The following is a 23,877-nucleotide window of genomic DNA, read 5'->3' as shown; positions in this document are numbered from 1 at the left end:
ATTATTATATTTTAAAAGGTTAATCATCTTTGACAAGCCTCAAAATAAAAAAAAAATTTAAAAAACCATTTACATCCATTTCATTATACTTGTCATATTTTTAGAGGGTTTGTTCAGCTACAGGACTCTTGTTTTACGAGGCAAAAAAGTGTTTATTAAAAGGTGGGAGATGGGTCAACACATCAGTCATGTGGGAGAGCTGAGGTCATTTCTGCTGATCTGCTGCTTTTAAACTTGCATTTGGTTTAAATTTCACAAAGATTTTCTGCTGCTGGGTTGTGACCTTTAAGCACCACGCATCTCAGGTCGAGGTTACCGTATGTCTTTATCCGCTCATCTATTCATTTAGAGAAAATGATGAGAAAACTGAAGGTTTTAAGGAAAAGGAAACTAAACACATAAAAGAGGTGGGTTGTGTGAAGCACCTGCTGTATGAGGAACCGTCGTCTCGCCTGCAGAAAAACACAGTTTGCAAATTCTAACACAGATCTTGAGTAATAAAGTGTAAAAACATTTATTTTAAGTGGATGACAAACTTTCCTGATGAGAGAATAAAACATATTGCATCAAGCAGTTATTTTGTATTGTAAGGTATTGAACCAAATCATTTTATCTCATCATATTGATGAGCTTTGGGTCATATCATCATTTCATCTATGGCCAGGGCACGTTTATTTATATGTTACGTTTTATACAAAAGGTCCCTCATGAGATCATCTGCTGTATATGTAGCAGATTTCAGTTGAAATTTTCAACATTAGCATCAACATCATCAGCTTCATCATCATCAGCTTCATCGGCAACGTTACCATCAGCATCATTATCAAACATCCACATCATCAGGGTCAGAGAGGAAATTGCATGATTTAAGGAAAAGTTTTGCTCATTTCGATAAGTCTGACTCATAAAGTTCCATCAACATCCAGCTGAGTTGCTATGGTAACTAGTGCTGCTATACAAGTCTGCTGCAGGCCAGGCTAACAGCTAAGCTTGTTCAAGTCTTGTTTAAAACAAAACAAAAAATTTTATATTTATATAATATTTGTCTTTTTGTTCAGCGGCTTTCTTCAAATACTGCCCGCCAACGTCAAGCACAACGTCATCGATATCAGCATTAGCAAGAAAGTCCTGCGTGTCGTCCACAACCTTTTCCAACATCACCATCTTCATCATCAGCAGCATCAACAACTTCATCAATAAACATAACCAGGAACATAGAATTAAAGAGAAAGATTTTGTCTTTTTGTACAAAATTCCTGCAAATAAAGTTTAAAGGCGGTGTAGACGTCCGTTTTTTTTTGGAGGACCAGGTTGTCCTCATTTAGTTTTCCTCTCAGGAAGAAATTTGATTTAATGTAGATTTTTTTTTTTAGGTTTAACTAGTTTTGAAAGGACAAAAAAGAGAAGAAAAAAAACCTTCCAAGCATCTTTCACCTTGGCTCGTCCTTCAGAAATCCTTCTGATTCTCCAAATAAAAGCGCTCTGACTGCTGCAGGCGAGACACGGACTACTCACCAGGGTTCCATACAAGCCCAATTAAAATGATAAAAAAAAGGAAAAGAATGTCAGTGTTCCTTGAGAATATTGATGCACTGCAAACATTGCATCATGCTTCAAACGCAGAAATATGCAGATGCAACGTCAGGCCTGAGTGGGTTGATGGAAAGAAACTGTTGATGTGACTTCAGGTTTTCCGAGGTGATGAGTTCACATCGATAAATCTTTCCCTGAAATGGTTCATTAGTCATTTCACCTCCTTTGTCCATTTGGCCAAATATTGTTTTCTTTCCAAGTTAATAAAAAACTTTTGCTGCATTTCTGATGGAAAAGCAGACATTTTTTCCCCCTTTTTTCATGAAAACTTGACATTTTTAATTCACGTCAATAAGATCTTATGCATTTGCATTCAAATTTTTAATAGTTTATTTGCATTTTACCTGCTGACACTTGTAATAGATTCACTGTAATCATGCACATTCTTTTGTCCTCAACCAGTGTGCACTTTCACCGACGTGATTTAATCATAAATATGCACTAAACTTAATTAATTCACTCTTCTTTTTTTTTTTTCTTTTCTAAACCTTTTCTCGCTGCAAATTTACTGCTTCTCACTGAACCTGTTGAGCACGCTCCATATTGTCTGGCGCCAGTTGACAGGAAATCTAACTCCAGTCACTTCATTTGGGACAAAACCAAAAGAAAAGCATATATCTATGTATAAGACTTCCCTTGAGAGCATTACAGAAAATTACAGTGTTTAATAATTTAATATTTGCAAACTCTCGCAACAGAGCCACAAAGCCCCCACCAATTACTGCAGCTACATGCAGACCCTGTACATCTGTGCAACCTGTGAGATGACAGGGTGTTTTATGGAGAGCAGGCTTCAGCGCAGCAGTTATTGTTCCCAGATTGGCAATTACTCCCATAGAATGTGTGTAAAGAAAAACGCCTGCAACTGCACTGTAACCGTCGAGCTAAAATGCAGCCTCAATGATCAGTCATGCAAATAATTTCGAGGTGGAAATTTCACTACGAGACATTTAATCTGCATTTCATTACGACTGAATATACTTGCATTTGAGCAATCTTGGGGGGAAAAAATAGCTTAATAGGCCCCAGGGAGTGATTAGATCTTTTTTTTTTATATCAGGCCACTCCAGTGTGCTGCTGTGTGACATTAATGTCTTCCACTAGGATTTATGTAAACTATATTGTACTCTGGAATTTAAATATTGCATTGTAGGTTTAATATTAATCTAAAGCAAACCATGAAGGATGGAAAAAATCGGGGGAAAGCAAGAAGCTTTTCCATTAATGCACAGTTTCATACAAATCTGATTAGATACACAAACACTGAAACTATCCGTATACACAAAAAAAATGACTTGTTTTCCTTCCTCTTCCAGGATTACCAGCCAGTAATCCATTCTGATTGTTTATGCAGCTCCAGTGTAAACAAGCAGGATATCAGATCGAATTGTACTTCCAGACAACTGAGATGCAATTTGCATTCAAGGCATTGTCTCCATCTGTGTGCTGTGAGAAAGCATCTTCTCCAAATCTAATCTGCTTTTCATGTCTTAGCTGGAGTTGGGGGCTAAAAGGAGAGAAAGTTGGGACAGCTGAGGGCTTCATCTGCATGCAGCATCTGTACGGCCACAAGAGGGCGCTGTGGGAGATGGATTTTTTTTTCACCCTCCATAAACCATAACTACACAGCAAGAGAAAACACATCCACAGGATAGTCGTTTATTTCTCAGACTTTGCCTCTTTGCCTCCTTGCAGAGCTTCCTGGCCCTCCTACTAACCTTGCCATTTCCAACATTGGCCCTCGCTCAATCACCCTGCAGTTCAAACCCGGCTATGATGGCAAAACCTCCATTTCCCGTTGGCTGGTGGAGGCCCAGGTGAGACACATTAGACCACCTCATCTTTAAGTTTGGATCCGCCTCTGGCTGACTACTTCCAGCTGAAAGGTTTGCAGACATGTCACCCCTCTACTGTCTTGGTCTCAGGTGGGTGCTGTAGGAGAAAACGAGGACTGGACGATGGTCCACCAGGTGTCCAATGAACCTGAGGCTCGATCCTTAGAGGTGCCGGGTCTCAACCCGTACACTTTCTACAGGTAAAACACTAAAAACTGTCGTCTTCCCTTGCTAATCCTGTTCATTTTAGTTTTTTGTATTTGCTGCAAAAGGAGCTTTTAGCTTATGTATTGAGATGATAAAACGTATGGTTTAGTCCAAATATGTTTCATTTTTAGGTTTTATTCCCAAGAGTTGCAGCCTTTTTAGTGTGTAGAGCTCTTTCTAAGCAGCTCAAACATAATTAACATGACCTGAAATGAAACATTTGACTTTTAATCATTTGTGAAGAGTCCTCTGTAGGTAGAGTCCACCTGTAGACTGGAGCCCATAATGATCCCCATAGACTGGATTCATGCAATGCTACTGCCACATCATTCATCTTCTCTGTGGCGTTGTCTTCAGGGATCAGATCAGATTGGCCTCATGTTGCTTTTTTTTTTTTTTTTCTAAATCTAATATAGGAGCCTGAAATGATGCGTCACTGATGTATTCTGCGAATGTCCAGGCTTATTAACGCTGTAGATTTGACAAGGATGTTTTTTTTTTTTTTATGCCAGATTGTAGCAGCTGGTTGCAAAGGCCACACTTCCCTGAAGTCCCTGAAAAATCAGCTTCTACAAACTAAAGAGCTGTTGTTCTGTGTGTTGTTCTGTGTGTTGCACTTTGTGCGTTATTGTACCAACTGAACAGTAATTAGCCGTGAATCACCGTCTTCATCCTGAGCTTGTACAGAGTGTTTAAACATCCACATCTCAGCTAATTTCTGTTTATCCCAGTTGCTTAACTTATTTTGTGCTCTTTTCATCTGAATGCAAGATGCGTTGGGTTTGTATAAATTTGAAAAACTATATTTTGCTCCGTGCGTATGATCTTAATATTTATGGAGCCTGCTCGTTTCCTATGATCACATTCAATATATCCAATTAACACTTCACCGAGTGGGTCCCTGAAGGCCTACAACAGCTGTGGTTCTCATCATTTCAGCATCAGTGCTGCCACTTCCCATTTGCCTGCAGCTCACTGCAGAAATGTGTAACGTTGCAGGTTCAGGCTGTAACCCCCCCCCCCCTTAGAAAATTCCAGTTTATTTCTCTGATCTTGTTCAAATGCAATAAAGCTCTACAAAGATGCTGAATTTTATTTTTTCAGGAGTTGCATAATAACAAAGTGTTGTTTCCCCAACATCAGATTCCGCATGCGTCAGGTCAACATAGTGGGCACCAGTCCTCCCAGTCAGCCGTCAAGGAAGATCCAGACCCTTCCAGCTCCTCCTGACATGGCGCCCGCCAACGTCACTCTGCGCACTGCCAGCGAGACCAGCCTCTGGCTGCGATGGATGGTGAGAAACCCTCCTGCCATGTGGACATAAGTCTAAACACTTCCCATCCGGCATCCAGTCGGCTGCTTTTGTCTGAGCGATTCCGTCTCTTAATGTCCAGCCTCTGCCTGAATGGGAGTACAACGGGAATGCGGAGCAGGTGGGCTACAGGGTGCAGTATTCCCGCGCTGGCTCGCAGGGCCGCGGGGTGACACATATAATCTCCGATCGCATGGAGAGAGAATTCACCATCGAGGACCTGGAGGAGTGGACTGAGTATGAAGTCAGGGTCCAGGCTGTCAACGGCATCGGGATGGGACCCTGGAGCCAGCCGGTCCGAGGCAGGACGAGAGAGTCTGGTGAGTCAGCATCTGTCAACCACAGGGCTGTGTTCACACATAGAAACCTATTCTTAGGATTACAAAAGATAGCACTGATCTTCACCTCCACATTATTTCTCACCATTTGCAGTCTGAATGTCTTTAAATATCTTCATTTAAAGCATCTCGGCAGGTTATCTGCATTTTCAGTCATTTTATTGGCAGAAATCCTGCAGTTCACACTTTGCCGTATGTTAAATGTGTCAGCAGACTGTTTGCTACTCAGCCCACCTAGATTTGAGCTTTTTCCTTCCTCACTTCAGCTTTGTCCAACTCTGCAGACATTGAGTAAAGCAGAATGGAAGCAGTCTGAGGAAATTGAGAACACATGGACACGAATGTGGAATTCCTTTCCCCCCCTTTTTTTTTTCCACACACTCCAGCATATTCTCAGAAATGGAGCCTTATATCCCAGGATGAGTTCCAAAGAAGCCAAAGGCCTCTATTGTTTAGCCTTCTAATATTCTCTGCAGGCCTGAAGAATATGAAAGTGCAAACACTCAAACTGTTTTCATCCTCTTTATTTTCCAGTTCCATCGAGCGGCCCCACCAACGTCTCCGCCTTTGCCACAACTTCCAGCAGCATCCTGGTGCGCTGGCTTGAAGTCCCAGAGCCTGACAGGAACGGGCTCATACTAGGCTACAAGGTTGGTTTGTGCTGATGTAGAAGCCTCTGATTAACCGGCAGAAATGTCAGGAACTGCAGAAATCAGCTCTGCAGCAGTTTGTCCAAGTAAACTTTTTCCCAAACCGTCTCTTCACCGGATCAGGTAGTGTACAAAGAGAAGGATTCGGACGGCGTGGTGCGCTTCTGGACGGTGGAGGGGAACACCACCCACAGCGTCCAGCTGACCGGTTTGGGGAAATACGTCCTCTATGAAATCCAGGTTCTGGCTTTCACACGGATTGGAGATGGACGGCCCAGTTCTCCACCCATCTTGGAGAGGACTTTAGATGACGGTAGGTCTGAGCAACATCCTGCATGACAGTTATGATGCAGATTCTCCTCTTACTTTGTTATTTTAATATAAGAAAAGCCAACATGTTTCAAGTCTACACATACACACCCTGCTGCTGCTTCCCTGCAGTTCCCGGACCTCCGGTGGGAATCCTGTTCCCTGAAGTGCGTACAAACTCTGTCAGGCTTATATGGCAGTCCCCTGCTCAGCCCAACGGGATCATACTTGGTCAGTATCACATTTGGAAATATTTCTTCCTGTTTTCTGATTGAGGATGTGTAAAAGTGCGGCGTTCTTATTTACACTTAAACACAACGTAGCATCCGGCTCACAGATGGAGGTCCTGATGACTCCCATTATATCTGTTATGATGTTTTGTTTGAAACTAAACGGACAAGACGATGTTCAGCAGGGGATATTAATGAATCTTGTTATTTTCCGGCATCGCTGAGACGGGAGTTGGACTCCCTCGTAAGCTAATTGGGGATTTCCTTGTGAGAGTTTGATTCATTATACATCTGGTGGATAAATCAGTTTTAATTCCATGGTGCGTCGGAGCCATAAAGTAGCATGCGAGAGCAGCTGCTGATGGAGTCAGAAATGAAAAGGCTGCTTGTTGCACGACTTTCCACTTTTTATTTTTTAGGAAAATCAATTAAAAAAAAAAAAAAAAGAAAAACAAACAAGCCACTGATGTTCATTTTCTTCTGCTCCTCTGCAGCTTACCAGATCACCTACCACCTTAACTCCACCAACAGCAACGGAGCCACAGTGGATGTTCTGAACCCCAGCGCTCGCCAGTACATGGTGACCAACCTCAAGCCAGAGTCTGTTTATGTGTTTCGAATCACAGCGCAGACAAGGAAGGGCTGGGGGGAGGCGGCCGAGGCGCTGGTGGTCACCACGGAGAAAAGAGGTAAATGTATCGCTGAGTTTGTGACTAAACAAGCCGTACTTTCCCTTCCTGCTGACCAGATGATTTCAGCCTTGTTGGGGATCTGCTGGAAGCTTCACGTCCTCACGTGCGTTTCTGGTTCTTTCAGCTCGACCTCAGCCCACAAGCCGCCCCAGAGTCCCGCAGGCTAACGTTCAAGCCCGCCAGGTCTTACTGACGTGGGAGCCAGGAAGTGATGGGCTTTCCCCTGTGCGTTACTACACCGTGCAGCTGAGAGAGCTTCCTGAGAACAACTGGACGGTCCACTCCGCCTCTGTTAACCACGAGGCTACATCCTACATAGTATCCAGGTAGAGTTCAAACAGCGACAATGGTTTTTTTTCTTCATTCTCCTTAAATTAGATGGATTATAAAAATGACGGCGTACTTTATCATTTTACATCTTTTTCTTGTAATATTCAGTTTAACATTTTCTCAGTTTGCATATCAACATTATTCTTACATGGAATAATATTTTAGGAGTTTATGACTTGGAACATAAACAATAGAGAGTTTCCAGTTTGGTTTCAAGCGAGTTTAGCTGTCGCTCAGTTTCTTATTCATAAGATACAATGCGTTTTAAGATACGTTGCTGTAATGGATCATCAATGCATTGATGCATCTTACTGTGCTGCTGTCCCAAAGGCTGAAGCCCTTCACGTCCTACCAGTTCAGGGTAAAAGCGACCAATGACATCGGGGACAGCGAGTACAGCGAGGATAGCGAAGCCATAACAACTCTACAGGATGGTAAGGATCAAACTATAACACTTAAAAATAGTTTTTTGGTTGTTTTGATTGTTTGATTTTAAGCTAGTTGTCATGGTAACTGTATAAAACAGGTAATTTGTGTAAATTTAAAACAAAATATGTTGGTTTTATGAAGAAAAATTGTTGGCGGATCCAGTGGCTTCCTAAAGTTCTCACTCAATCAAAAATACTTTAGGCTTGAAATGTTTTAAAGAGCAAAAAGACCCTTTCAATCCAGAGTTGGCGGCATTTATGCAGTGATTGTGTCTGAATTGCGACACACAGATGGGAAAGGTGAAGGTAAAGGAGAAATGTCAGCAGAAATCACACAAATTGCGTCTTCCCACATGTCTTTTTTTATTCTTCATCTGAATTTAATAGTTTGTTTTTAAATTATGACTTAATATTCTACTCTCGCTGCTGCAGCGGGCACGACTGTTCTTTGAGGGCCAGTCCCAAGCCCGGAGAAGACTTAGACTTAAACTTAGACTATATTTAATCTCACAGTGGAGAAATTCACTCGTTACAGTAGCTTTTAGTGGAGTGAAGTGTAGGAAGCAACAGGAAAAAAATGTACTAGCGTTACAACAAATTTAAATATGTATTAAACACACATAAATTAAATTATAAATCAAAAATACCTCACAAGCTATATTTACATGGTAATGGTGGTAATTTGCGATGATTGGCTATGGCGATCCCTTCAGAGGGACAAGCCAAAAAAGGCAAACAGCAACTCTAATATGCTACTCTCCTGCCTGACCACCTCAGCTGTTAACAAGCTATAGTGGAGGTGTATAGTGAGATAAAGTGAAAATATGGCATATAAAAATGTATAAATAAAAGGCTCATTTCCCTCAACCAATCAGAACTGTTTAGTGACACTTTCTTAAGTTCCTGATCACCATAGTGGAAAGCATGATGTTGACAAGCCTTTAAATCCTCTAAAATGTCCAACTTTTTGGGGGAAATTTCCTCATAAGGTAGCTAAACTTTTAATCACACTCAGCAAACATGACCTATATCAAAATGCTGAGAATAATTAAAATAGCAATGCATCACATCCTGCATGACACTATAAATTCTGTGCCCTTTGTTTTTGTGCTTTGCTTTTTTGTTGTAATATTTTGGAATAATCTTTTGCTTTCTCATTTACACAGTGTTTTCAAATAATTTCATCTTTTATGAAGTGTATGTAGTGATTCTTTGGCTCTGTTTTAGTTTTTAGTTGATGATCTGTACTTGGTTTGTTGTTTTCTCCTCAGTTTGTTCCTTTGCTTGGTTTTGTTTTTAACAACTGTACAAAGCTAATATTTAGGGTACAATCAAATCCTAAAAAAAATTCCCCCATTTTCTTTTCCAACCCTCTTTTTCATCTTTGACCTCATTGCAAAACATCATGCAGTTAAAGGAAAGATGACAGAAAAAATTCATAATGGCTAAGAAAAAAGTGACAGCAGCAACGAAAATCCAATCACAGTTATATTAAGCTGTGATGTGGGTCTGCAGAAATGAAACCACAGGGTGTTCAATTAATATTAAAAAAGACCTTAAGATACTCCTTCAAATTCTATTACATTGGAAAATAGAGGCTGTATCATAAAGTTCATATTAGCATAAAAAGTTAAAATATGAAAGATTCATTATGAAGATCTGTAATGTGAAAAGGAACGAAAACAGCACAGAAATGAAAAAGTTTGTTGTCAAAGGCTCTTCACACTCACCCTCCTCTCCTCATGTTCGCCAAGTGATGTTTTGACAGCTGCCAGTGCAACTTTCGTTTTCTAAAGATCATAAAGCAAGCAACGCAACTCATTTCTTTACTTTTTAGAAGATTTGAGGAGCTTTTATGATGGCAGCTACTGAGATGCTTCTGGGTCATTTCACCCAGTTGGGAACTTTTCTAAGCAAGAAAAAAAAAAAGATTCAGTCGGGTCCTGGGTTCTAACATGCCTTCTGTGTCTTGTATCTGGGTCAGCCTGTACGGTTATGTTGCAAACTGGAGGATTACCTTTTTGTGTCTGTGTATAAAAACATAAACTAAAAAATAAATGTCTAAAAGGATGAACAAACTCTCAGCAGCACTTTCAGAACCACAAAGAATCCATTGGACAGTGTCAAAGAAAGATTCTAATATATACAATAAATTATACCAGTGGTTTTAATAGAATATATTTACTGGATATAACTTCATTTAAATCAAGCTGTTAATTGGACTTTGGAATAAAAAATACTGAATAAAATAAATAAATTATTACAGTTCTGGTCCGAAGGTACGACTGCCCTGCTTTCCTTAAGGCCCATTTATTCTCAGCACAGAAGACAGCTGTGGTGTATTACCGCTACCAACAAGTGTCAGAACCATAGAATGTATGAAAAGAGATGGACGGAGCCTCCTTGACATCACTCATAGTTTTCTGAAGAGCCCAATTGAACTTCAGTGGGCGGTTCCTACCATCGCCATCTTGGCAGCGGCATGCGGGTTGTCTTCCCCGGAAAATACAAATATGGAAGAGGAAGAGATGAGAGTCGCTGTGAGGGTCATGGTGGATGATTGACATCGAGCTAACTCCGAGCTGCCTGTAGCTAAGAGCTTACCAAGCTAACCAGGAGACAACAGGAGCTAACCAGCTAACGGAGGTAACCGGGCTAAAGCTAAGTCACGTTGTTAACCGGCTAAAAACCGCAGTGGTTCTGTGTTCTTCTTACTAAAAGCGGGAGATTGGTACCTGTCAATCAAAAAGAAAAGCCCCTAAATATGCCAAATTTCAAGATTAAATTACTTTTAAATAGGTGATTTAGAAAAAAAAAAACTCACTCAGCCCACAGTTGTCATGAAGGTAAACCTGACCTATTAAACCGAAAATGGATTTTAGTACCAGGCTTTAAACATGTTTATTTCTGCTGTAAAGTTGGTCTTTTTAACATGGGAGTCTATGGGGATTTGCTGTGTTTTGCAGCCCCTAGTGGATGAAGGGGAAACTGTAGTTTTATGCTCTTCCGCATAGGCTTCACTTCTAACCGCCGGAGGTTGCCGCTTGGTCAAAACACGGACGTGAAATCAGCACTGCCCACTAGTGGATGAACTGACTTAAAAACTATAACAATGTAAAAGTCACATGGAAGTATGAGGGCAGAAACAACATTTGAAACAGATGTCGCTTTTGACGCAAGTCAGGGAGCATAAATTTAGATGTTTCCACACTCTGGGTAAGATCTGGCTGAAACTGATAACCAGTTAACTAGTCTGCACAGAACCTAATGAGAAAGCCCATTATTCTGAATTAGGTGTGTGGGAGTAAGAAAACATCTAATACATGCAAGGAAATGGTACTTAATGTCTTTGTGTATTCACAACATACTGACATTGAAAAAGTTCATAAAGTTCTACAAACTCAAATCTTTTCACTTTAGTTAAAAAATTTTTTTTTTTTTTTGCTTTTTATTTTTCTTTTGGGAGGCAACAAGTTTACTTTTGTTTTGTAGTAAAATCAACTTGCTATATTTTACAGTATAACACAAATTCTACTGCAGACCTACAACATGACACTGCATATGAATCCTATGTAATGAAACTCCTGTGTCAAATATTTATTTAAACATTTTGTGGAAACCAAAACTGCTATATTTTCTTTTCTTTTTGCATCATTGTTGGATGTTCAGTGTCAGCGTGAATAAGTTTGTCGAGTTGGCAGCAGCACCATGTGATTCATGAGGGCACCATCTGCATTGCCGTGAGACAAGTGGAGCTTCCTGAAAACTTTGGCAGCAACAAAAAGTTTGCAAAGTGCTTTTTCTCTGCTTAGCGGTCAGTGCTTCTTCTGCATTGGCCCTGGTGTGTTTACGCTCCCCTGAATGCCGCAGCGCCCTGACAGATTTAGCACCTTGAATTGTCCACATTTTTAGGTCAATTGAGCTAATTGTTCTCCTTTTTATTTCCCCAGCGCCAGACGAAGCGCCGGCCATTCTCTCCGTCACGCCGCACACAACGACGTCGGTGCTGATCCGCTGGCAGGTGAGAGCAGACTGCATAACCCATTCTGTTGTTTTCATTGTTTGAGAGAGCCATGATGCGTTCGAGTCTGAGAAAGTCGGCTCTAATGAGAGAGCGAGCGCAGTATGCCGCGAGGCCTGTACTTACAGAGAGCTGACTTTTACACACAGTCATATAAAAACACCTTCTCCCACACACACCTGCATTAACAGGTCATAAAGAGGAAAACAGGAGGCTCCCAGACACGATTTGGATTTTTATGGAGAACACTTGCAGAGTTTATGAGGATAGAGGTACTTGTTTTTCCTCGTTACCTCTCTGCCAGGGGCTTGCCCTCTCATGTTTAACCATGGGGGATTTCACTGCATTAGTCAATCTGTAGATGAGCTCTCAGTCTGAGGAGATATTTTTCTGTCTGTGTGATTCAATTACTGTAAATCTCTGAGAGATAAACACCGTGGTAATTATCTTCAGCTTCACTGTGAAACAATCAGCTGCCTCTGCTGCCCTTAAAGGCTTTTTTTTTTTTGTTGTTGTTGTTTATAACTCCAACCCCCCCCCTCTCGCTTAGCCACCCTCTGAAGAGAAAATCAACGGAATCTTACTTGGATTTCGGATCCGCTACCGTGAGCTGCTGTATGACCGTCTGCGAAGTTACATTCATACCATCAACAGCATGTCGGCCTGGGCTGAACTCACTGGTGAGGCAAAAAGCACACTCCTTGTCCCCAACACAGCAAATTCCACTTTTGAATACAAACACAAACACATTTTCCACTCTGTTTTCATTTAAAAGATCCTTTGAAATGAATATTATGAAGAAGCCATAATGAAGCATAAAGAAGCGAGCAGCAACCTCAAAATAAATTCAGCAAAAGTCTATTGAGGAAAACGTGCAGTCTCTGCACTTTTCTTCAGTAGCACATAATTATAAGACTCGCCGTTTCGGTTGATTATTCCGATGTCAGCAACACCATTATTTCCATTACGGGAAAAACTGTCACAAAGGCCCACTCTGTTGCCAAGATCTTCCCACCAGTCTTGACACTTCACAGCAAAACATTTCATCTTGTGATCAGCGGCTATCAGCCGCAGGCTATAATTAGGTTTACTCAGGAGCCGTTATGTTTCTACCACCCGACTACACGGCCTGTAATTTTACTCTTGTTGAGTCATTCTGGAGCTAATTCAGAGTCATGATCACTGTGATTGTCTGAGTTTTTTTTCCCCACCAAAATAATAATGCTGACTTTCTTAACAACAAAAGTATTGGACTTTGAAACCTAATTACACTGTCTCTGCATTACCACCCTGTCGTTTTGTCTTTTTAATCACTTTTTCTTTCTTCATATCCACTGCAGCCCCCTACAGCATCCGGAACCTGAGTGATTCAACTCTCACCCAGTATGAGTTGGACAGTAAGTTTTGTTATGTCTGACAAAAAAACACAAACATAAACGCACCCGTCTGCAACTTGATTCAATCCTCAAAGACTTCTTTTCTTTCTCTGAGATCACATTACATCTCCGGTCCCAGCAAACAGTGATAAAGAGAAAAGCCACAAAGCCAAGCAAATGAACACATTTTAGTGTTTATAGATATAGTGCATCACATGAGTTCAAACACTTCTGCTGAGACAAGTGGAGAGTTTGTACATGGAAGATTTTAAGCACAGAGTACAAATGGATTGCTTGCTGGTTTGCACTTTTCAGCTTATTTGGAGAATGACTGCAAAAGCAGATGGTCAGACATCTCTCTGAAACAACATGCGGCAGAAATCAGCACCTCAGTAATTACAGTGTCCCTGCAGGGATTTGTAATTGAAACAGAAATTTTTTTCCTCGCAGAAGAAAAAAAAAATCTTCTTAATTTTGTTGTATGTGTAGGTGAAAAGCCAGTGAGGGATTCTTAGTATTTAATTACTGACTTCAGCTAATTGTCGGGGTCCCTGGAGGGAGGTTAAAGGATTTAGGGTGAGATGCCAGGTCAGCCAAAATCGTCCCAATTAACCAAAAAAGCTGCAGCACCTTTTACTAATGGGAGAATGTCACCTTGTCAGAATTTGAAGTTTTTGTTAAACTCTAATCTTTTTATTTTTTTTTTTCTGAATTATTTATTTCTACTCCAGAATTAAGTAAACACAAGCGCTATGAGATACGCATGAGTGTGTACAACGCTGTGGGGGAGGGACCTACCAGCCCACCGCAGGAGGTGTTTGTGGGGGAGGCAGGTATGTACATCTCCTGAACTTTTTGTCATCATCATCTAAACATATTAAATGAATTCATTATCCTCAGTTTAGGTCAAGTCCCACCATAGCAGCCATAGATGATGCTACAATTTAGGACATCATTTGTTTTACTAAATACTAAGATCATTCTTTTTTTAAGCTGCAATGCTGTATCTTCTCACAATGAATGTAGAAGTTACAAATGGGTGGAAAAAAAATGAGGAAAATATGAATACCTTACCTTCCTAACTGTTCTTTATGCTCGTTAGCAGGTTAGCATAAAAATGATAAGAAATGTCAGTTAAAGGTAGCATGCAGAATGAATATAGTAATGGGCCTGGTACTGAACCCTGTGGAACCCCACAGGTTAGAGAGGTGAACGTATTCATCAGAACAGAAAAAGTGATGGAAAATGTGACGGTTTGATGGTATCTAAAGATGCACTTTGAGGAGATAAAATGAATCCAGGCAATTCATTGCATAGTATATGCAGAGGCACATTAGGAAAGCCATGTCTGATACTTACTGCGACCATACACACAGAACCTATTTTTCTTTCACAATTAAGAAAGTTTCTGTGCTACTCTATGGTGATGGAGGGAAAATAATGAATAGCGTCAAAGTAGCATGTTTCAGTGCAGTAACATGGACGCAGGACTCAAAGCCATATTGGAGCAATGGCACTTGGATATTGTGCTTATTTCAAGGTTCTGTTTGAGTAATTTATGAATTTATAAGTTTGTTAAGCAATGCTACTCATTTTTAATCAAGGGAATGTTTTTGTCCTGGAATAGTGAGAAAATGTTATTTTTTCCTTTGCAATAATGAAAATAAGGGCTGCATGGTGGCATAGTGGTTAGCACTGTGGCCACTGTGGAGTTTGCATGTCCTCCCTGTGTATGCGTCAGTCTCTCTTGGTACTCCGGCTGTTAAGTTAATTGGTTACTCTAAATTGCCCATAGGAGCGTGAGTGGTTGTTTGTCTCTGTGTGGCCCTGCGATGGACTGGTGAGCTGTCCAGGGTGTACCCTGCCTTTTGCCCAAAGACTACTGGGATAGGCTCCAGCTTCCCCGCAACCCTTAATCAGACTAAGCAGTTAGAATAATGAATAATGAAAACAAGCACTTTTGTTCTTTTTTTTTTTTTTTTTTTTTAAATGCATATTTAATTTGTGTGACAGTACCAACAGCCCCACCGCAGAATGTTGCAATTCAGTCTGCAACAGCCACCCAGCTGGATGTGACATGGGACCCGCCGCCTGTGGATGCACAGAATGGAGACATCCAGGGCTACAAGGTCAGATTCCGCCTACCTAACTGCCAGCTGCTGTATCTGGCATCTTTTAACAAGTCCACTTCATCTAGAAAGACATTACATTCTAATATCATTAAATACTTCAATTTCACAGGAGACGGAATGTTAAATGGACTCTGCTACACGTTTAGCTAGCTATGTTTTCATGGCGAGGCGTTTTCATTAAAATGTTTAGTCTGTAGACCAGAAAAAGAGATAAAAATGAAACAGCTCGTACCCCTGAAGAGAGTTTAAAACAGCAGTTTTACTGAAGCAGAAAGCAATGTTGGCATTTCTAAATGTTTATTTATGCCTGTCTTATTCCACGTAGATTTACTTTTGGGAGTTCCAACGTAAGAACGACACAGAGCGTCTGCGGACTCTGTTCATGCCCGAAGCAGGAGTGAAGCTGAAGAACCTGACTGGTTACACCACATACATGATCAGTGTAGCTCCCTTCAACGCCGCTGGGGACGGACCCCGCAGCCCGCCGACGAGGGGACGCACTCAGCAAGCAGGTAAATGCTGCTACTACTCTCCAACAGACACGCAAAGCCCTTGATAAGTGTGAATGAGCACCAACAGCTGGGATCAGAAAATCAGGACAAGCTAATACTACTGTGTGTAATGAATAAAAACAGTGTGAAGATGAGCAGAGAAGACAAATGCAGCTGGGTGACATGACTCAAGCAGATAAATCAGTGTGTACAGCTATGTTCGTTCATTAGTCATATTTCTGCGCTGCTGGCTGCAACGATGTTAGTTTGGAGAACCCTGAGAGCTCTCTGAAAGCAGATGAGCCAACCATGAGGAAACAATTTGATGTGACGATGATGCTAATCACTGTTGTCGGCATGCCAAACCATGTTAGCAGAACCACACAGTAAGCATAAGTTTCAAATCAGCTGACGCACTCCGGATTTGTTCATTGAATTAGGTGTTTTGTCAAAACAGTGGATGGTATAAAGTGTCTTGAGCAGGCTTTGAGTCTGCAGGCAGGTTGTTTGCAGAGCATGACTTACTTTCTTTGGTTTCTCTGTCTGTCTTGGTGCTCTGACTCATGGGACTTTCTGCTAGTATCCCCCTTCAGCAAACATGTCAAAACAATATTTATCTCCCAAATCTCCTGTGGGAAAGAAGGCTAATTTTGGGACACTTCACTACTTTGTCTTAGACTAATAATAATCAGTTTGATGAAAGGAAAGGGGGAGAAAAAAAACAAAGTGTTCACAGCTTCTGAGTTCCTCACAGTGGTCACTGTTATGTGAAGAGGAAGCAGATGACAAGCTGGAGGGAGGAGGAGGAGGGTGGAGCATTAAGGAGATAGTTATCCCATCTTTTTTAAGAAGACAAGGAGGCTTTGTTTTCTGCGAGCGTCTCAGCTCCCGCTCGACATGTTGAAAGAAAACAAGGCGAGCTGTGTTGGTAGCGCAAGCTCAGCCCCGCTGTAATGGGGTCTGGAGTCCAGCCATTGTGACTGTGAATTACTGTGACCTGGGTCAGACTGTATTTGTTGCTGAAAGAGAGCCTTTTAACCTGCTTGTGTGTGAGCAAAAACTGCACAGTTGACCCAATCAGAGCTGTTCAGTTAGTGAACAAGGACGTGGAGTCGACCCCAAAGCTATCAGACTCTACGGTAAGTTTCAGTCGCAGAACAGCAGAGTCAAAACTCTCCTGGTTGTGGCTCTTTAGCTCTTTAGCAGCAGAAAGAAAAGCTACAGCAGGAGCTGTTTAAACCTGCACAAGCAGCCGTCGCTAGAAGGAAAGTCATCACTGAACTTTGGCAAGCAGACAAAGCGGTTAGCTTGGAGGAGCTTCCATCCAGGTGGAACACCCATCAGATAGCCGAAGGAACCTCAACAACAAAATGCAAGAACCAAACACAAAGTGTTTTGCATAGGTTTGCAGAACTCTTATATCTTCTAACTCGCAGACACGACCTTTCTGCCTCTGTCTCACATGAGCACGCGGTTGCGGCTAACCTTTATCGTTGGCTCAGATCAAATCAATCTGACAGCAACAGACACATCACTCCTTTTCCTGTCTTATGTCCAAAGGTTTTGTTTCTGACCAAACAAATAAAAAAACCCTTACACACACACTTCTGTTGATAACACTTATGTGTCTTCTGACCTTTGACCTCTGTACATTCCAGCTCCCAGTGCCCCGGGTTTCATTCACTTCAGCGAGTTGACCACCACCTCAGCCAATGTGTCTTGGGGGGAGCCCACCTTCCCTAATGGCATCATCGAAGGCTACCGTCTGGTCTACGAACCTTTGACCCCCGTAGATGGTAACCACTCGTTCCGGTCAAACTACTTTTCTTTTGCAAACCATCACATGAACCGAAACGGCTCATATGTCATCGCAATCCCTTATAATTGCTTTCATCCCAAATGATTTGACTACAGTGACAAAGTGAAAGCATATTTCCCACGACTAATTCCATCCCTCTTGTTTGCGTACGTGAATGTGTGTGTGTGTGTGTTGAGTGTGCTCTCACATTGCCTGGCCTGTGTAAGACCTGCTTTAAATGTGGTGTGTTTGTCCAGAGTCTTCAGTGGCCTGTGCCGACTGTCTTCACTCCCCCTCCCCCCCAGGCGTCAGTAAGACAGTGACAGTGGACGTGAAGGGGAGCGGCCCACTCTGGTTGAAGCTCAGAGACCTGGCAGAGGGTGTCACGTACAACTTCCGCATCCGAGCTAAGACCTTCATCTATGGGCCTGAGGTGGAAGCCAACATCACCACCGGACCTGGGGAAGGTAGCTGAAACCCTTTCATTTAAAAGTGACTCTTTTACGACCACTTGCTTTAAAATGTTAACATCTCTCCTCAGGAGCCCCGGGACCCCCTGGAGAGCCTTTAATCACGCGCTACAGTTCCGCGTTGACCATTCACTGGACCAGCGGGGATCCAGGACGCGCTCCAATAACGCGCTACGTCATCGAGGCCAGACCCTCAGGTAGGAGGCTTAGATGACCCCAGCTGCTCCTGGGACCGTTCAATAAAAAGAAAACGGTGTTAAATGTCAACATCTGCTGCTCCAGAACCTGCATCTCCGGGTTTTTAATAGCGTATTGATTATGTCACCGCCGTTGAAGAGAGCCGGCATCTTGTTTCAGTTGTGATTGACAGCAAGCTGGCGGGTGCTGGCTCTGTCAGATGGCGATCAGTGTGACGATGATGAAGTCTTTTCCCCCACATGTACCTCTTCCTCCCTTTCCCTTTTTGTTTTTTCTTGCCCACAATCCAAAGGCTTTTGCTCTCCAGACGATTTGTTTTTGTCCTCAGATCAAATTACATCAGCTTTTTTTTAAAACTTTGGTGAAAGTTCAGCATCCTGACAGATGAACTTTGGTGCTTGTTTGTGTTTGTGTAGCAGACCATTAAAAGCGTCAGACTTACACTGGTATTTACAAGCCACCATGTCTAATAAATGCTCTCTGGCAGCATTTCCATAGCGAGCTGCTTCGTTTGAAATATGGCCGCGCCGCTCTTTATGTTGTTGATTTGGTTGCTGTAAATTTTTATGAGTAGTGAAATTGATGGATTGCATAAATGTTTGAAGGAATTATCAATTATCCTGAGAGCTCCAAGTGGGACAGGCGCCTTATATCAAAGAAACAAACAACCTGTTGGCAGTGACATACTGACATTGTTTAAATAGTTTGGTCCTTTAATAATTCTTTCAGTCTCCTCTTGGCTGAAATTATTATTTCAACTCCATTGCAGATGAAGGTTTGTGGGACATCTTAATCAAGGATATCCCCAAGGATGCAACATCACACACATTCAACATGGATATACTTAAACAAGGCATCAGTTATGACTTCCGGGTAATTGGAGTGAACGACTACGGCTATGGCTCTCCAAGTCTACCTTCTCTTTCCATATCTGGTGAGCTTTCATGTACTTGTTAATAGAATTGAATGAAGTGAGCGCCATTAACTTTCAGACTTAATTAAATTCCCCGCAGGTCTTTTAAGACTTCATAGAAGTATGGCCACACGTTTTAACAAGCATGGATTTTTCAATTTTCTGTGTTTTATCCAGCCCAGAAAGTGGCCCCGTTCTACGAGGAGTGGTGGTTCCTGGTGGTGGTGGCGCTGGTGGGGCTCATCTTCATCCTGCTGCTGGTTTTCATCCTCATTATCAGAGGACAGAGCAAGAAGTATGCAAAAAAGTCCGAATCAGGTGAGTGCACAGAAATTCGCAATTAACTGTGGCGGAAATTCTGCGTTTTGCTTCCAAATACTCATTATACTGATTTTCACTTAAAAAGAAGGGGAAAAAAAAAAAAAGTTTTTCCGAGTGCTGCTTTCTGACTTTGAATGAATCAGCTGCGAGTAGAGAGGCCGAGGAGGGAAGCTGGGACGGGAGGCATTGCTTGTCCATTCAGTGCAGCTCTGACATCAGGGTGTATTTCCCTCAGCTCAGCACTTTTGCCGTGGCCGTTTAGCTGCCAGGCTGGGGAGGGAAGGGGTCCCTCCGGCTCATTGCCCATCTTTCTGACTGACAGAGGGAAAACAAGAGGTTCCTTCTCCCTCCAACACAAAGACACTCTCAAAGCCTCCACATTCCCTGCTAGGAATATGGCCCGGACCACTGGACCTACCAAGTTCATTTTCTTTTTTTCCTTTTTTTTCCCCCATGTGTTTATGTAACCACCAATTGACCTCAAGTAGACTCGGAGCAACCACAGAGATCCTGGCCAGACTGTGGCACGCTGAAAGTGTTTATAACCCATAAAATGGCCTCCTCAAACATTAATCCTTTGCAAAGCTGCCTAACAAAACTGCCATGTCTTTTTATATACATCGATACAAAAAATGGTCATATTTTTCACCATTTATGTGGGAGTCACAGTGTCTTTGAGTCCTTGTGTGTGTTTTATCTCATATTTGCCTTGAGATGAATCCTACTTAAAGGAATACTTCAGCATTTTGGGAGGCGGTTTCATGAGCTTTCTTGCTTAGATGTAAAAATTGATACCGCTCTTGTAGCTGTCTGCTTAGGAGAGGGCTACAGCTAGAAAGTGTTTAGATCAGCTAACAAAGAGGGGAAGGGGAGGGAAATGGCTCGCAATGCTTTTCTCTGTGAAGAAAATGGAATCCACATTCCACGTGGCTAGGTGTTCCCTTTTGGTATCTGAGCTAACCAACTGCAGCCTTCAGCTGGATGTTTTGTTGTATCGAGCTTTTCACACAACTTTTTGTGGCAAGCCGGCAAATAAACACATTTTCCCCAGAACTATGAATTATTAATGACAGTCTGAAGAGCTTGCAGCCGAATGTTCGCTGGAGTGGGATTGACTGCACAGCTTTTAAGGGGAAACTTCCAAATGTTGCTGTATTTTAATATCCAAAAGGCAGAAAGATTTGCATGAAGGGGCTCTCCATCCGTCTTTATATTTAACTACATTTCTGTTTAAATGTGCGTTTTATGAAATTGTATTTATGCACACAATGATCATAAATGAGCTCCACATGTCTTTCCGGACACTAACCTGCCTGTCCGTCTGGCCTGTGGTCACACAGTGTCTTTGTACCTGTGTCCAGGTAATAACTCCAACTGTAACGCTCTGACCCACGGAGACATGGTAAGCCTGGACGAAGGCCGTTTTCCCGCTCTGGAGCTCAACAACCGGCGGCTATCTGTGAAAAACTCTTTCTGTCGGAAGAACGGAGTCTACACCAGGTGAGGGCGCTGCGCACATACGATGCACATTTAATATTTAACCTAGATTCTTCATTTAAAGTGTAAATGGAATAGTTGTATGAAATGACTGAATTATTCATGCGTACGTTACCTAATGCCTGAAAGCATTTGCAGCCCTGCAGAAGTGGCACACATGCTGCTGTCTTAATGCAGTATGTAAACAGACTTACGCCTGCTTCTACTTAATGAGTCTCTGAAGCCCCAGCTTCACTGGTCATGAGACCAGGGCCTTATTAATAACTTAAGACTTTGACTGACACCTGTGCTGCAAACGCTGCAGGGACTGAGTCATGAGTCCCTATAGTGACTGCATAACTTGAATTAAATCATCAGAACCTGTTTATGCTTACAATAGGAAGTGGATTTAGAAAGCAGCAACTGTTACTTCGTGGAGGACAGTTGAAAGGTCTGTAGTAGCTTGTCAGCAGTGACTTTATTTCATGTGGAAATCATATCTTTTGGAGGGGGAGTTCAGCGAGACAGGTGCACCCAGATATTTCCCTGCAATGATTTTTGCCTTCTGTGTGCAAAAGTGCAATGGCTTGTGTAGAGGAATATGAGAAACGTGTTTAGTGGTGTGGCTTTGTAAGTCTGCATATGAGTGCGACCTCGAGGACAGATCAAAGCGGCCACAGGCCTTTGAGAATCTTCCAGCCGGGTTTTTACTACTACGTCCCTGACTTGAAGGAGGAGGCTGGGATTGAAAGAATGCACAGATGTACTCAGAGAGTCATCTCTTTGAACTCAGAAGAGAAACCTAAATCCCAACACCTGAGCCTCCGATTATAGATTAATACTGCAGCTTGATCTCTGGTCTCAGAGAACCAAAGACAGGATGAAGCCCTCGGCTTTATGCATGGATAAGAAATCACACATTATTAATCCCGCTGTATTCACTCTAATTCCGAGCCGTGTTGGACAGCAAATACCATTTAGGACTGAATAGCAAGGTGATTTTTCTCTCTGTGGTGATTATTTGGTCAGCACACAGAATACAGTGTAGAGAAATACACATTTTTTGCCTGTTGATATGAGGTTACCCAAGCAGATTCGGTCAGTTACATGATGGTTATTGTAAAACATAAACTTATATGGATATATTTGGACTGTTAGCATAACAAAAAAGAGATACGTATCCCTTTGTCCTGCTTTTAAAAGAAATCATTCTTCATTAGTTGACTTTGGATTTTGGAACTGATCAGAATTTGGCACAATAATTGGTGACTGAATTACCCCCACTGACTTTGATTTTCTTTTTGCTTTATTTTTCTTTTATTCTCCAATGAACTTGGCTTTTGCTGCAAAACAAAATGTTGGCTGTAATGCAAGCTCACTAGCTAACATTAGCATTTGTTGCAATTAACAAAACCCTGCTAGCCAACAAAATTAACTTAGCTTATTAGTAGATTAACATCAGCTATAGCTTGTTTCAAATGAAAATATGGAAGATAGTTGGAAACTTAATTTAAGTCATAGGGTTTTTTTCTAATGTTGATTTGAAATTATTTGTAATTAAATTCAGTGGTAATTGAAAAGCTATTTATACTAATATGTTTATGGTACTGAACGGCTAACATTAACAACGTAATTGTGCTACCCAATACTTAAATTGAAAACACATTAATGTCAGCTAATGCTTTTATCATTTCAAGATATTTGGAAACTTGAATTAGGCCAAACAGTTTTTTTCTGTTGTTTTGACATTACATATTAAATCATTTAATTATCATGCCACTAATATGTTTATGGTACTGAGCATTTATAAATATCTTTTTTTTTTTTTTTTTTTTGCTAATTACATAATCATGCTAACCAATAAGTGTTAGCTTAGCTTACTGACAGGTTATTGTCCTCTATAACTTTTTTCACTTATGATATTTAGGATATTTGACAACTTAAACTAGGAGTTTTATTAAGAGTTGTTTTGCGGAATTTTTTTTATTTTTTTTATTTTTTTATTTTTTTTACATAACCTAGTTAACCATTTTAATTTAAAAAAAAAAACACAAGTTAATACGACTACATATTTGTAAATTCTTCAGTTGGTTACTTTTAAAGCAACTCTCAAATTTATTTTGATTGAGATTTCCAGTTCTTTATGTAATTTTCATTAACATGCACTGACTTGCTTTGTACATCTTTAATCAATGGCAGTGCCACAGACAAGGATTAATGTAAGAAACAGATGTTGTGGAAGTACAAACTCACACATCTAAAACAGTTTTTTATTGTTATAATTATTAGCACAGTAAATTAAAACATGTTCATACAGCATGAACATCTGCAGTTTAATTGCCAGTTCACTGATGTTATCATACCAAAGAAGCATAAATCTGAGTAATTTACCGCTGTTGTAATACGGACAGAGGGATTGATGGCATCTTTCAAGTGTGGTGTTGTCTTTCAGCAGTTTGAAACCAACTCTGACAGTCTGGTTTGAGGTTTAAGGAGGTCTCTGTGAAGTAATTCATTGTAGATTAACATGGTATTAAACGCTCTTGAGTGACAAAGCTCTTGAACACTTCAGACATGTTAATGAGTCCCTTTAGATGAATGCAGCATGAGGAGAGTCTGATACTGAGTTAAGACTGGGGGCACTCCTCGGTTCTCATTCCTTACCTGACATACTGCTGACTGAAGTTTGCTTCAAAGGGATTAAGTGGACCTTTCTCTATCTGAACGAGAGAGAGCTTATAAATAATTTACACCTCA

General features: G+C 41.3%; 1 protein-coding gene across 1 annotated transcript in view; it reads left to right on the top strand.

The window, feature by feature from the left end:
* sdk2b (sidekick cell adhesion molecule 2b) overlaps positions 1-23,877 on the top strand; it is a gene marked incomplete at its 3' end in the record, with an annotated part of 102,176 nt that overhangs the window by 67,176 nt on the left and 11,123 nt on the right. The window contains exons 21-42 of the mRNA XM_079260372.1: positions 3,289-3,410; positions 3,519-3,628; positions 4,779-4,929; positions 5,030-5,267; positions 5,820-5,935; positions 6,059-6,248; positions 6,377-6,475; positions 6,969-7,163; positions 7,291-7,492; positions 7,827-7,930; positions 11,875-11,945; positions 12,496-12,625; positions 13,286-13,342; positions 14,053-14,154; positions 15,335-15,450; positions 15,779-15,965; positions 17,603-17,740; positions 18,048-18,209; positions 18,284-18,409; positions 19,180-19,344; positions 19,501-19,641; positions 21,006-21,144. Coding sequence (XP_079116498.1) covers positions 3,289-3,410; positions 3,519-3,628; positions 4,779-4,929; positions 5,030-5,267; positions 5,820-5,935; positions 6,059-6,248; positions 6,377-6,475; positions 6,969-7,163; positions 7,291-7,492; positions 7,827-7,930; positions 11,875-11,945; positions 12,496-12,625; positions 13,286-13,342; positions 14,053-14,154; positions 15,335-15,450; positions 15,779-15,965; positions 17,603-17,740; positions 18,048-18,209; positions 18,284-18,409; positions 19,180-19,344; positions 19,501-19,641; positions 21,006-21,144 — 3,061 coding nt within the window. The remainder of the gene's footprint in view (positions 1-3,288; positions 3,411-3,518; positions 3,629-4,778; positions 4,930-5,029; positions 5,268-5,819; positions 5,936-6,058; positions 6,249-6,376; positions 6,476-6,968; positions 7,164-7,290; positions 7,493-7,826; positions 7,931-11,874; positions 11,946-12,495; positions 12,626-13,285; positions 13,343-14,052; positions 14,155-15,334; positions 15,451-15,778; positions 15,966-17,602; positions 17,741-18,047; positions 18,210-18,283; positions 18,410-19,179; positions 19,345-19,500; positions 19,642-21,005; positions 21,145-23,877) is intronic.

Source organism: Telmatherina bonti (genome assembly GCF_933228915.1).
Source record: "Telmatherina bonti genome assembly, chromosome: 21".
Taxonomy (NCBI): Eukaryota; Metazoa; Chordata; class Actinopteri; order Atheriniformes; family Telmatherinidae; genus Telmatherina; species Telmatherina bonti.
The sequence above is the reverse complement of the archived record's forward strand: the minus strand, read 5'-3'. Positions and strand labels throughout refer to the sequence as shown.